This window comes from Marmota marmota, unplaced genomic scaffold (genome assembly GCF_001458135.2).
Source record: "Marmota marmota marmota unplaced genomic scaffold, marMar, whole genome shotgun sequence".
Classification (NCBI taxonomy): Eukaryota; Metazoa; Chordata; class Mammalia; order Rodentia; family Sciuridae; genus Marmota; species Marmota marmota.
In genome coordinates this window covers 6,218,218-6,231,901 of record NW_026000020.1, presented here as the reverse complement: position 1 = coordinate 6,231,901, position 13,684 = coordinate 6,218,218, and the positions used below count along the sequence as shown (strand labels likewise).

The 13,684-nt window shown below is 56.3% G+C and overlaps 1 protein-coding gene across 1 annotated transcript; it reads left to right on the top strand.

Annotated features, from left to right (window-relative positions):
- The first annotated feature begins 514 nt into the window (after positions 1-514).
- On the top strand, positions 515-12,324 carry LOC107154120 (tyrosine-protein kinase ZAP-70). Its single transcript, XM_015499707.2, has 11 exons — positions 515-703; positions 5,679-5,817; positions 5,896-5,983; positions 6,054-6,100; positions 6,302-6,353; positions 7,188-7,380; positions 7,851-8,057; positions 10,228-10,420; positions 10,505-10,645; positions 10,739-10,851; positions 11,857-12,324. Exons 1-11 carry the CDS (start codon positions 621-623, stop codon positions 11,978-11,980), a joined length of 1,380 nt encoding a protein of 459 aa, XP_015355193.1. The 5' UTR covers positions 515-620; the 3' UTR covers positions 11,981-12,324.
- The last annotated feature ends 1,360 nt before the right edge of the window (positions 12,325-13,684 follow it).

The following is a 13,684-nucleotide window of genomic DNA, read 5'->3' as shown; positions in this document are numbered from 1 at the left end:
CGCCGGAGGAGCCGCGGGTGCCCCAGCCCCTGGGCGGTGCGGGGACGGGGTCGTCTTCGCCCGCCTGCGTGATGCTGATCTGAGGTGTTTGCTTTGGAAGCCGGAGGGAGGGGGCCCTGGCCAGGGGCGGGACCTAGGCGGTGGCTTCGTGCTGGTAGTGGAGGTGGGCTGTCCCCCACTGCCCGAGTGCCTGAGCCAGTGATGGAAGTGTGGACCTGGAGAGGCCAGGCTTGCCTTGGGGGCTTGAGAGGACGGTGGGTGGCTGGGGATGTCCTGGGGTCCGGCTGCTGCTGAGGCCCCAGCTGTGCGCAGCCGCCCTGCGCCAGGTGCGCAACTGCGCCCATCTTCAAGCTAAATGCGCGCTTGGGCCTAGGCTGGAAGGCAAGGCCTGGGGCTGGGTGACTCCCTGGACAGATGAGGAAGGCGACCTTGGCGCGCGATGGGGGTGGAGGTCTTATGGGGCCAATCGGGAGGACCCAGGAGACGGGAGAGGGTTTCCATAGCCAGGCACTTAAGGACTTTCCTCGCCTCTCCTTCCCTAGGGCGAGGCCCTGGAACAGGCTATCATTAGCCAGGCCCCCCAGGTGGAGAAGCTCATCGCCACCACGGCCCACGAGCGGATGCCCTGGTACCACAGCAGTCTGACGCGCGAGGAGGCCGAGCGCAAACTCTACTCAGGCTCGCAGACCGACGGCAAGTTCCTGTATGTGGGGCCCGGGGTCTGGGGGCCGTGGGGGCTGGGGTTATTGACTAGCGTCCTGGGGCCCCCCCGGGCAGACCCGACTGTGCAGGGCGGCTTCCAGGGGACTGGCCTCTGCTCACCCACGTAAGTGGGTTGCTGTGTCCGTTTCTGGTGAGCAAAGGAACTTTTGTATGGGAAAGTAGCTGTAATGGGTAGCCAGGCCTTTAGAGTTGGCGGGCTTGGGGGTTTCTGTCACCCACTTGGCTGTGGGTTTGGAGTGTGGACCCGAATTTCTGCCTTCCTCAGTTTCCTCTCTTTCATTTTACAAACATTTACTGAATTCTTATTGGGTGCTAGTCACTGAGGACATGGTAACAAGCCACACAGACACAAGTGCCTGTCCTCCTGGGGCAGGTAGGAAAAAAGAAAAAAAAACCCTAATAAAATCTAGACTCTGCCAGATGGTGGTAGGTGCTAGGTGTGTGCAGGTGGGGAGGGGCTGGAGGAGGGTTTCCCCAAGAGGTAACTGTAGAAAATTTTTCTATTTGATATTTTTATTTTATTTTTTTTTAGAAAGAGACAGAGAGAGAGAATTTTTTAATATTTATTTTTTAGTTTATCGGGGGACACAACATCTTTGTATGTGGTGCTGAGGATCCAACCCGGGCAGCAAGCATGCCAGGCAAGCGCGCTACCGCTTGAGCCACATCCCCAGCCCCTATTTGATCTTTTTAGATGTACATGACAGTAGATTGTATGTTGACATATCATACACACATGGAGTACAACTTCCCATTCTTGTGGTTGAACATGATGTGGAGTTTCACTAGTCGTGTGTTCATATATGAACTAGGAAAGTGAAATCCCATTCATTCTATTCTCTTTCCTGTTCCCAGCCCCCTTCCCTTCATTCTCCTTTGTCTAATCCAAGGTACTTCTATTCTTTCCTATCTCCACCCCTTATTGTGTGCTAGCCTCACATATCAGAGAAAACATTTGGCCTTTGGTTTTTCTGGGATTGGCTTATTTCACTTAGCACGATAGTCTCCAGTTCCATCCAAATGTCATATTTTCATTCTTTTCTTGTGGCTGAGTAATATTCCATTGTGTATATGTACCACCTTTTCTTTACCAGTTCATCTGTTGAAGGGCACTTAGGTTGGTTCCATAGCTTAGCTATTGTGAATTGAGCTGCTGTAAACATTGAACTACTTCACTGTGCTATGCTGATTTTAAGTCCTCTGGTATATGCCAAGGAGTGGGATAACTGGGCCAAATGGTGGTTTCATTCCAGGTTTTCTGAGGAATCTTCATATTGCATTCCAGAATGGTTGCAGTAATTTGCAGTCCCACCAGCAGTGTATGAGTGTACCTTTTTCCCCACATCTTCACCAACATTTATTGTTACTTGTGTTCTTGATAATTGCCATTCTGACTGGAATGAGATGAAATCTCAGTGCAGTTTTAATTTGCAATTCTCTGATTGCTAGAGATGTTAAACATTTTAAAAATATACTTGTTGATCGATTGTGTTTCTTCTTCTGTGAAGCGTCTGTTCAGTTCCTTAGCCCATTTATTGATTTGGTTATTTGTTTTTTTGGTGTTAAGTTTTTTGAGTTCTTTATATAGCCTGGAGATTAATGCTCTATCTGAGATGCAGGTGCCAAAGATTTTCTCACATGTTTTCTCTCTCTCCTCATGTTCTTGATTGTTTTCCAAAAGGTGACTGTGAGTAAAGAACTGAAGGAGGAGAGGAGGGACCCCTGAAGGTCTAGGGGTGTGGCTCAGTGGTAGAGCACGTGCCTAGCACCCCAAAAGCAAAACAACAAAATCCAAACCAAACCAGAAGACAGGAAGAGACCGAGCAGCTTTTAGGTGAAGGTGCTCCTGGCAAGCAGGATGTCAGGGGCAGAGATTGGAGGCAAGGATTTATTTGGCATGTTCTGGAAACATGGAGGAGACCAGTGTGCAGAGCCCAGTGAGGGAGAGAGTGGTAGGAGGTAGGTGGCTCTGGCTTTTCCCGAGTGAGGGCTTGCTCTCTCCAACTGTCCAGTAGGGGACAGCAGAACCCACCCCAAGGATCTGTTATAGAAGTTCACAAATTAATATGCATCAAGCAATAGTGTGGTACCAGGCAGATGGGAAAATGCACTCCTGTCAGCTCACGGTGTGTGCGTGCGTGCATGTGCGTGCGGGTGTGTCTCAGGCCCAGCTGAGGCAGCGTGGCTGCTTGGTCATGAAAGATTCTCTAATGCTCTTAAAATCCTCTGGGTTGAAAGCCCGGCTGGAGCTGCCACTTTCCGGCTTGGATGTGAATTCTGTTGTGTTAACAGATGTTATCCAGATGAGAGCCGAGGTCTCTCAGGCCTCGAGATACAGAGAAACAGAGTTACTGCCCCTCTCCTATGACCCCAGGAAGTCCAGGGTCCTCCCCCCAATCCATGGGGGTCAGTGCCCAGGGCTTCCCTTCTGGTGCTTCTTGATTTGAGTACCTGCCCAGAGGGCTTCCCACTGTCACCCACTTTCCCTAGGGCTGGCCCCTCTTCTGGGGCCTGTCCTCTTGGAGGAACTGACCTCCTTCCTCAATTTTTCCCACCCATGTGAGGTCTATGCAGATTGTCAGCACATCTCCCAAAAGATGAGTCCCCTCCCCAGGATTCTGCTGGCAGCTGATTTTTTTTTTTTTACCTTAACTCATAGATTTAGGCTGCACAGTGGAGTGACATTTCCAAGGATTTTGAGGGACCCCTTGATTGATTGCTGTTTAAAAGCTGCTGCAAGACAGCTTTTCAATAACTTTTGAGTTAGGGCTATTTTCTCTAAGGGAAAACCTTTGCATTTGTATCAGTTAGCTTTTGCTGTGTAACAAACTTCCCCATGACTTATTGGCTCAGAGCAACGTGCAGTTTATTACTTCTCACAATCCTGTGAGCAAGCTGAGCAGTTCTCATTTGGGTTGGGACCAAATACGTTGGGATGGCCATGCACAGTGATGGGGATGAGGGATGAGTTGGCTGTGGAGCTTCATTGTCCACTGGGCTATCCTGGGCTCATTCCCATGGTGCAGGTTGTAGGTTTCTCAAGAATAGTCAGATGGGCAAGTTCCAAGACGCAGTGCTTTTCAGACCTCTGCTACTGATGTCCTCTTGACTGAAGCGGGTCACATGTCCAAAGTCACTGTGGAGGAGGGACTACTCAAGGGAGAGGGGTGAAGATGGCGAGTTTTGTAGCCTAGCAATCAGAAGATTGGAAGAAGGGGGTCATGGTGAAGGCGTGGGCATCTTGAGCACGGGCGCTGGGCCAGCTTTCTTTCTGTTTGGACGGTGGACAGCAGGACCTCCACCTGGGGTGTCTGGAGCGCTCCACCTCCTCATGCATGGAGATGCTGGGCCGTGTGTCGCATCTCCTTGACCAGATGCTGCACCCCCGACCACAGCTGTGATGCTCAGATGTCACTGACACTGGGTGGCAATGCGCACAGCCCTGCCCCGCCTGCTCACGAGCACAGCACCTGCTCTCTCTGTTACTGCAGCACTTTGTTTCCTCCTCCTCGGCTTCTCCTCCATCAAATATGAATTCATCTTTCCTTGCTCTTGTGGCTTGGGTGTCTTCCTCTGGCTTCAAGTCCCCAGTGCGGCTTTTCATCTGCAGATCTCTGTCTTGCTCTTCCCTTCTCCTCCCCGCCTCCTGTCCTCTGAGCCTTGCCATCTCACACTCTCCCCGCATCCATGGAAGGATCCGCCCCTCCCATGGTTTAAGCGTCCCCACGTTCCCGGGGACAGGAGAAGCAGGAGGGACCCCAAGCCCCCAGGCTGGCTTCAGCGTCAGCAGTGACGTGGCTTTCACCTGTTTGTGGCTTCAGCTTCCACTTTCCAGCCTCTTTGACCAAGGATTCTACTGGCCCAAGGAAAAGTGGGCCAACAGCAGCCCTGGCTGGCTTGGAGTTGACCAGCCAATGGGGAGGCGAGGACCTTAGGAAACCCAGGGCCAGTGGCTCCGAGCAGCTGTCGGCACTGTCAGGAGGCACAGAGGACCAGTGTTGGCCGGGGGAGTGGCAGCTGGGGGAGCCTGGATCTGGGCGCGGCCAGTGGGATGGGAAACAGCTGGAAAAGTGTCAGTGTGAGTGACGGTGCCTCATTCTAGGGACTGTCAAGAGAGCAGGGAAGGCAACGGGGAGCCAGACTCCTGGAGAGCTGGCCAAGGCAGACTTTGGACAGAAACCAGTCCCTGAGGCTGAGAACTGTGCAGGCAGCCTGTAGAGAGTTGGGGCTGCAGGTCAAGGTTGCTGTGCCAGAGCCCCATGGGAGGCAGGGCAAGAGGGACATCCCCAGCAATCCCCAGGCGGGTGGGGGACAAGCCTGCAGCTGGCCGGTTCTGGGACAGGGATTCAGGGTGTGGTAAAAGACACCTGTCCCTCGGGCCTAGAATGATGAGCGGGCCACCGTGAGCTTGTCACAGTGGCCCTCCCTGTATGATCTGGGTAGAAATGACTTCCACATCTCCCCAAGAGACTGGTTTTAAGTCTGCCTGCTGCAGGCTGAGTGTCCCCTGGGAGGTGGCTTTGAGTCTGCCATAGATGGCCAACTATCCATTGGTACGAGTCTCAGTGAACTTCCCCGATGGCTGGGTGCGGTTGGTAGAGGACCAGGTGGTCCCCCAGATACATACCTCGTGGCTGAGTATCCAGTCATGGGTTGCTGAGTGTCCGCCGTGGGTGGTCAGTATCCCCTGTGAATGGCCACACGTCCGCCCCTGGACAGCCGTGCGTTGCCCTGCAGACCCAGTCGCTGTCCTCCCAACTGCTTCTCCCTACAGCCTGTCAGTCACCAGAAGGCGCAAAGGCCGAGGGAGGCCCGGCCTTGTCTTCCCCAGCCTCTGCCACTTCTCCAAGTGGCTCCAGGGTATGGAGCCCGTAGGGTGGTGTGTGGGGACCAGAGGCACAGTGGGGGTCTCCCAGGTGACGGTACGGTGACATCCCTCCCCGCCACCCCTCCAGGCTGAGGCCCCGGAAGGAGCAGGGCACGTATGCGCTGTCCCTCATCTACGGGAAGACGGTGTACCACTACCTGATCAGCCAGGACAAGGCCGGCAAGTACTGCATCCCCGAGGGCACCAAGTTTGACACGCTGTGGCAGGTAGGACCCTGTTCCGGGAGGATGCCATGGCCCTCGGCTCCCCGGCAGGAGGGCCCTGCCTGACACCTGCTCCCGCAGTTGGTAGAGTACCTGAAGCTGAAGGCTGATGGCCTCATCTACTGCCTGAAGGAGGCCTGTCCCAACACCAGCGCCAGCGCCGCGGCAGGTGAGTGGTGCCCGGGGCTGGGGGGGCACGAGGCCCCACCCCTCCCTCACTGTCCCTTCTGCTCCTTCAGGGGCCGCTGCACCCACTCTTCCAGCCCACCCATCCACGTTCACGCAGGTGAGTCAGCCGGGTCCTGGGGCTGGGGACTCAGCGCTGGGCGGGCGGGCTCCGGAGCCAGTGGGTGTGGAGAGGGGTTGTCACGCAGGGGTCTCCCCAGCACCATTCCTGGGGAGTCCTCAGCAGGTACTGGCCTCAGGAGAGGGGCTGGGCACCCCTGGCTTGGGCCCCACTGACGGCTGCTGACCCTGTGATCTCTAGGCTCAGAGACGGGTGGACACCCTCAACTCCGACGGATACACCCCTGAGCCAGGTGAGCTGGCAGAGGTGGAGGTGTGGGCAGTGTCCTCCTGCCCAGCTGAGCAGGGTCCAGGGCTGGGCTGTGGCCTCAGCAGGGGAGGATGAGGCCAGCCTGTGGCCCTTGCCCATGCCCACCACACCTGCCCACGCGTCTGTGTGTCCCAGTGGGAGCCAACCCAGGGGACAAACCCTGGCCACCTGGGCACTCCCTGTGGACAGACCCAGTTTTTGGAGTGCTTACCATGCGCTGGGTGCCTGTCACACTCCCTGGTTGCCGTGTGAGAGCTCGTTGAATCCCCTGAGGACCATGGGAAGTGGTCCTGGTGCTCAGCAGAGGGGAAGGGGTGGGCGGGCGGCCAGGACTTGAAGCCGGGCAGAGCCGACTCCTGGGTGCTATCTCAGGTGCTCCCGAGTTCCATGTGTGGGTACACACCAGTGCACATGGGTGCGTGTGGGTCTGTGCTCCGTGGGTGTGCACACGGGCACTCTCCTCCAGAGGCCTCAGTTGGGAGGTACATATCTGGACACGGGCAGGCCCAGCACAGGTGTGCACACATGAACACACACACGTGCACACTCCAGCTTGCACCCCCTGGGGACATGTGGCTACCCCTGCACGTGCCTCCTGAGTCTCTTCCACATGGCTTCACGGGGCACCCTCAGATGTGACAGGAGTGTGTGTGCAAGTGACACTCACAAGCACACACCTCCTCATGTGCATCTGCATCCTGCACGCGCCGGGCCGTGTATGTCCAGGGCACCTGCCTCGTGGGCTGAGGCTGCCCCGCCCTCCCCACCCTGCCCCCTCTCTGCCTCTGACCTGGGAGCACCCTGTGTGTGTGCCCAGCACGCCTGGCGTCCTCAGACAAGCAGCGGCCGATGCCCATGGACACAAGTGTGTACGAGAGCCCCTACAGCGACCCCGAGGAGCTCAAGGACAAGAAGCTCTTCCTGAAGCGTGAGAACCTCCTCGTGGCCGACATTGAACTTGGCTGTGGCAACTTTGGCTCAGTGCGCCAAGGCGTCTACCGCATGCGCAAGTATGGCCATGCTTGACGTCCCCTCAGGGACATGACTGTGCTGGGGGCAGCGGGAGCAGACTCGGGGACGGGGGCTGCTGCTTGCTGGAGGAGTCCCTGGAAAGTTCAGGATCCCGACAGGCAACGAAGGTCACGGGCGTGGGCCAGGGAGGGCGTGGGCCAGGGAGAGCGTGGGCCAAACTGTGTTGCCCCAGAGGCCTCAGGGCGTCCCAGGGGAGCTGCAGAGAGGCGCCCATGTTCCCGCTGCACTGACAGGGGAGGGGCGGGGGCTGGGTGTCTCTCTCCAGCCGTGGGCAGCTCCCAGTGGGGCCCTGGGCTGTGCGCTCTGGGGGGCAGATGCTCCCTGCAGCTGGAGAGAGAGTGCCTTGGTGACAGTGTCCACTGCACGTGGGGGGGGGTAGGAGAGGGACAGGAGGGCAGGACGTGTCTGACCCAGGCATGCGCCCCCCCATTGCCCGCGCCCCGGGCAGGAAGCAGATCGACGTGGCCATCAAGGTGCTGAAGCAGAGCACGGAGAAGGCGGACAAGGACGAGATGATGCGGGAGGCGCAGATCATGCACCAGCTGGACAACCCTTACATCGTGCGGCTCATCGGCGTGTGCCAGGCCGAGGCGCTCATGCTGGTCATGGAGATGGCCGGCGGCGGGCCTCTGCACAAGTTCCTTGTCGGGAAGAAGTGAGTCGGTCCCAGTGCCCGCGGGCCACCCAGGCTGGGGCCCCATCCCGTCCACCCTCCCAGGGCCACCCAGGAGAGGGACACCATACTGACATGGGGGAGCATGAGCACGCCAGCGCACACCAGCCTGGTCGCACACGCCCACCCCGACACCCACACTCATGCCACGGGCCCAGCTGCTGGTCCTCAGCACCTCCAGGTGCACCTCGGTGGCATCAGGGCCAGTCCACAAGGCTCTTCCAGGATTAACCGGGGCAGAACTTTCCGAGTGCTCAGTCGCAGAAGCTGTGTAAACACCAGCCCGTCCAGCCACCCAGATTCTCTGGGTCAGATTCATGAGCCGTGGAAACTGCCGATCGTCGATTATCTATGATTGAAAGCAGCAAACGGCAGCCGCAGCTTTTTGTACTGTGTGGTTTTACATTTTTATTTTGGTTTTGGGTACTGGGGATTGAACCCGGGGACGCTTAACCACGGAGCCACATCCCCAGCTCCCCTTTTTAAATTCTTGATTTTTTAAAAATATTACTTTAGTGGTCAATGAACCTTTTATTTATTTATATGGGGTGCTGAGAATCAAACCCAGTGTCTCACACATGCTAGGCAAGCGCTCTACCTCTGAACTACAACTTCAGCCTCCTCCCCCCTTTATTTTGAGACAGGTTCTTGCTAAGTTGCTTAGGGCCTTGCTAACTTGCTGAGGCTGGCCTCAAACTTTCGGTCCTCTTGCCTCATCCTCCCAAGCTGCTGGGATTATAGGTGTGTACCACCGTGCCCAGCAGTTTTATATTTTTAAAGAATATAAAAAACAGGGCTGGGGCTGGGGCTCAGCAGTAGAGCGCTCACTTAACATGTGCAAGCCCTGGGTTCGATCCTCAGCACCACATAAATAAAATAAAGGTATTGTGTCCAACTACAATTGAAAAAATATAATATTAAAAAAAAGAATATAAAAAACAAAGTGTATGTGACAGAGATCATATGCAGCTGACAAAAGCTGAACTATTTGCTATCTGGCCCTCTACTGAAAACTTCTGTCATTTCATTTGTGATCTTCATGCCCACACTCACAGCCACAGACCCACGTGTGCAGGCCCACCGGGAACATTTTTGCTAATCCCTTCTCATGGGCACACATGCCTTCGCCCTGTGTTCCCAGGCACACATTTGGTCATTGAACAGGTGTTTGTTGGACAGGTTTTGGTGACAGGAACTATTACAAGTACTTGGGGTCATCAGCAATAGAAGCAGTAAAGCCCCCTGCCCTGTATTCTGGTTGGAGAAGAGAGCAATGAATAATAATCAGGAGAAAAAACTGAGCATGTTAGAAGATTGATTCTGCAGGAGCAAGGAGCTGAGCAGGTCAAGAGGGTTGGGTGTCTGGGTGAAAGATGAGTTTTGAGTAAACTGAGGGTGGTTGCCAAGCACAGATCTGCAGAAGAGCATTCCAGACAGAAAGCAAAGGTCCTGAGGTGAGCTGAGCCTGGTATGGTGGAGGAACAGTCAGGAGGGAGCTGATGTGCGCTCAGCAGTGGTGGGTAGAACCATGTGGGCTGTGAGGAGTTCTTGGACCTGGTGGGAGCCCTGGGTGGCTGTGAGCTGAGGGACACCAGGGCCTGAGGTGCAGGGAGGTCAAGCCTTGGGAAACAGCAGGGAGGGAGCCCTGAGGCCTGGGCAGAGTGCTGGTCCCCAAGGTGAGTGATGCTGGGGCCTGGATCAGGGGGCAGAAGCAGAGGCAGAGAGAAGTGGGAGATTCTGGAGAGACTCTGAAGACAGTTGGATGTGGAGGAGGAGGAGCTGGGGGCAGAAACAGGACAGAGCTGCAGGGAAGATGGGTGGGGAGGCCCTGCCTGTGTGCGCCCAAACACCAGGAGCTCAGCTTTGGCTGTATTATCTTTGAGATGCCCATGAGATGCCCCCATGGGCACATGGCCTAGGCTTGAGGGTTGTCACATATGGTGATACTTATAGCTTCCAGAATGGAAGAGGATTTTGTCTGTTTTGCTGCCAGCTGTGTCCCCAGCCAATGCCTGGCACACAGCAGGTGCTCAATAAGTGCTTGTTGAACATAGGTACTCCAGCCCCTACTCAGCTGGGTCAGACGTGGGCTCTGCCTCCTGGGAACTTGGTCTGTCCCCTCCCAGCTGACCCGCTTTGCCCTGCACCCCAGGGAGGAGGTCCCCGTCAGCAACGTGGCGGAGCTGCTGCACCAGGTGTCCATGGGGATGAAGTATCTGGAAGAGAAGAACTTCGTGCACCGCGACCTGGCCGCGCGCAACGTCCTGCTGGTCAACCGGCACTATGCCAAGATCAGCGACTTCGGCCTCTCCAAGGCCCTGGGGGCAGATGACAGCTACTACACTGTGAGCCCCTACCCCATGGTCCCAGGCGGGTGGGCTGGCGGAGGGTCCCCGCGCCCTGTCCTAGCGCAGTCTCCCCCTTGCCAGGCGCGCTCAGCGGGGAAGTGGCCGCTCAAGTGGTACGCGCCTGAGTGCATCAACTTCCGCAAGTTCTCCAGCCGCAGCGACGTCTGGAGCTACGGGGTCACCATGTGGGAGGCCTTCTCCTATGGCCAGAAGCCCTACAAGGCAGGCTGGGCAGGGGCGGAAGGGGGCGGGCGGGAGGGTCGGGACGAGGAGGCCCTGGTCACTTACCCGTGCTCTCCGCCCTGGCTGGCGCAGAAGATGAAGGGCCCCGAGGTCCTGGACTTCATCAAGCAGGGCAAGCGGATGGAGTGTCCCCCCGAGTGTCCGCCCGAAATGTACGCGCTCATGAGCGACTGCTGGATCTACAAGTGAGTGCCAGGGGCTGGGAGGGCACCTGGGATCGGGGACCTGGTTGGACCACTCCCTGGGCCTGGGGGGGGGGAGGTCCTGGGCCAATCAGTTAGTGTCACCACAACTCCACCCAAAGACCTTTCCCGGGCGATAGCCTTTCCCACACTCAGCGCCTTGGGTCCCCTGCGCCTGTGCACCGCTCTCCATAGCGCTGGCCCTACCAGGTAGCAAGGGGGCCACACCCAACCCTTGCGCAGTGGACCCGTCTCCCACCAGCCACCACGCCACCCGTCTGCACTGCTCCGGCGACCCCATAGTCACCCCACACACGCCAATACTCGGGGCGCGGAGAGATTCTCCAGGATCTAGTCCCTCCACCCCACCAGCCACCACCTACCACCTAGGCCACACCCAGGGACCCAAACACTCAGCATTGTCACCCCCATACAGAACATTCCAACTCCCCATCAGACAACAGCTAACACCCAAACTAGCTGATGCGCTGAGCTGGTCGTGCAACACGGGGACAATGGGACATTTGGTACCCTGCTGCCCACACTTGTGACATTCACTCTGGCACACTCACGATGTCCAAGAGACCCGAGAGGCTTGGTCCACCCCTGCCCTCTCATGCATTAACTCAGCCTCCATCAGGAACCCCATAGGCCCCCAGGCCTCATGCATGGACAGCCGGAGGCCTGCCCTGTGGACTCACCCCAGACCCTGGACCTAGCTCACCCGTGGCCTGGCCCTCGGCAGCCCTGTACTTCTGCATCCAGTGCCCCTGCTCCCCTTGGTGCTCCGACATCCCTCAGCCCAGCCCATGTCCTGGCTCTGCAGCTCTCCTTCCAGGAGACATCCTGGTGACACCTGAGTTCCAGTTCTCTGGCCCCCCGAGACCCACTTCCAATAGCCCCACTCATTTTTGGAGCCCTGAGGCCCGCCACCGCCCGCCCCAGGCACGACCACCGTCTGCCTGGAGTGGGGCTGAGTGTGGCCTGGATCTCCCCTGTGGCCCGCAGGTGGGAGGATCGTCCCAACTTCCAGATGGTGGAGCAGCGCATGCGAACCTACTACTATAGCTTGGCCAGTAAGGCCGAGGAGCCTGCGCAGAGTGGACAAGGGGTGGAGGCTCCGTGCGCCTGAGCCAGCCCAGCCCATCCTGTGGACCCCACCCCAGCTACCCGCCTCTGCCCTCATCCATGCTAGGACCTGCAGGGTGCTGAGGCCAGCTCAGGTCCTCTCCCCAGACCAGCGTGGCTGTGGGGAGGGACATCAGGCCTCAGACCCCCTCAGATCCCCCACCGGGTCCCTGTACTGTTGGGCCAGGGAAGGAAGGGAACCTGGGAGCTGGGGATGCAGCCTGGTCCTGGGCTGAGGGGCCACCCTCACCAGGGGGGCCGTCCTCGGGACCCTGAAGGGGGAAGGCTAGAGGCCTTCGGTGGCTGCACTGTAATCACTGGAATAAACTCCTTTTCCCTTTTGCTCCAGTACCTTCATCTTTCCTGGGGGGAGGCCAGGAGACTGGAGAGGGTGTGGGTCATTGGAGGGAGTTAAGAAGTGTCCCAAAGCCAAGCCTGCGTGAGAGACTCAAAGAAGACAGGGCTGGTTTCCCGCTTCTGCCCTTAGAGCATCCTCACCGATGCTCTAAGTAGACAGGCAGAGCCAGGTGGTGTGGGGCCCTCCCTGGATTGGCAGCAGGCAGTGGGGCAGGCTCCCTGGCCTTGGACATCCCGTCACCTGGAGGGATTTTAACAAACAGCACCTCGCCCCAACCACTGTGGACAGGGTGTGTCTCCTGTCTCCTTGGGCGGTTCTGACACCAGCCCTGTGCCCTGGCTTCCACCTCCCTCCCTGGACCCAGGCAGCCACAGCTGGGGTCTTGCCCACCTGGTGCCCCTATGCCAGCTCAGCCCTGCCCCCTTTGCATTTCTTCTCTGGATGTGCCCCCAGCTGCTATTGGCTCCCCTGACAGCTCCCAGCCAGGGCCTCATTTCCTCTGCCCAGGTGCTTGGTTCAGGGGAGGGAGGTGCCCGCTCAGAGCCAATGAGAGGCCAGGAGATTTGCTGGGGATTCTGGGGAGACAAACTTCTTTTTACTCACGGTCTAGAGCCAGGCCATCTGGATGGCCTGTGGCCATTTTGAGGGGCCACGGGCTCGGGCCCTAGCTGTTGTGTGGAGCCCGAGCCCAGGTGGCGGGCTGACATCGGAGTATATGGTCGAACCAGGACACTGACTCTGAGAGTGCTGTGAACTCTGTGTTCTGATCCCACAATTTACTGTTCTGATCTCACCATTTACTGTTGAGTTTTAATATTTAAATGTAAACTTTAAAGAGCATATTTTTTTGCCTATCCTTTAATGAACTTTGTCATGACAGTTAATTTAGACAACCCCAGTAATATCACCAGTCAGACCCTGGTGGCTCGGCTCTGTGCTTTGGTTTTGAGAGTAGGTTTGTATCGTTGGGGATTGTTTGGGGGTCTCTAGCTCCCACCAGACTGTTGATAGATTAGATTCAAAACAGGTGAGAGCGCAGTAATTATAAAGACACGGAACTTGAATTTTTTTGTTTAAAGTTTTGTGTTTAAAATTTTCTTTAAAATTTAAAACAGTGGTGTCTTGAAACTAATGACAATTTTTTTATAAATATATATATATATATAATGAACTGTATCACTGAATTTGAATTCTAAAGTGCAAACATTGTTTTTAAATTATTTAGAAACTGATGAATAAATAAAGAAAACTTACATCCGTGGTGTAACTTAGTGGCTTCTTAAATTTTGCAATTTGCAGATTATTTTCAGTTTTATTAAAATTTACTTGTTACTGAACAATGAATGATGT

Coding starts and splice junctions, on each gene's coding strand:
- LOC107154120 (XM_015499707.2), top strand. CDS start 621: ATGCCCTGGTACCACAGCAGTCTGACGCGCGAGGAGGCCGAGCGCAAA. Junction 6,101..6,301: donor ACCCATCCACGTTCACGCAG/GTGAGTCAGCCG, acceptor TGTGATCTCTAG/GCTCAGAGACGGGTGGACAC. Junction 10,421..10,504: donor CAGATGACAGCTACTACACT/GTGAGCCCCTAC, acceptor CCCCCTTGCCAG/GCGCGCTCAGCGGGGAAGTG.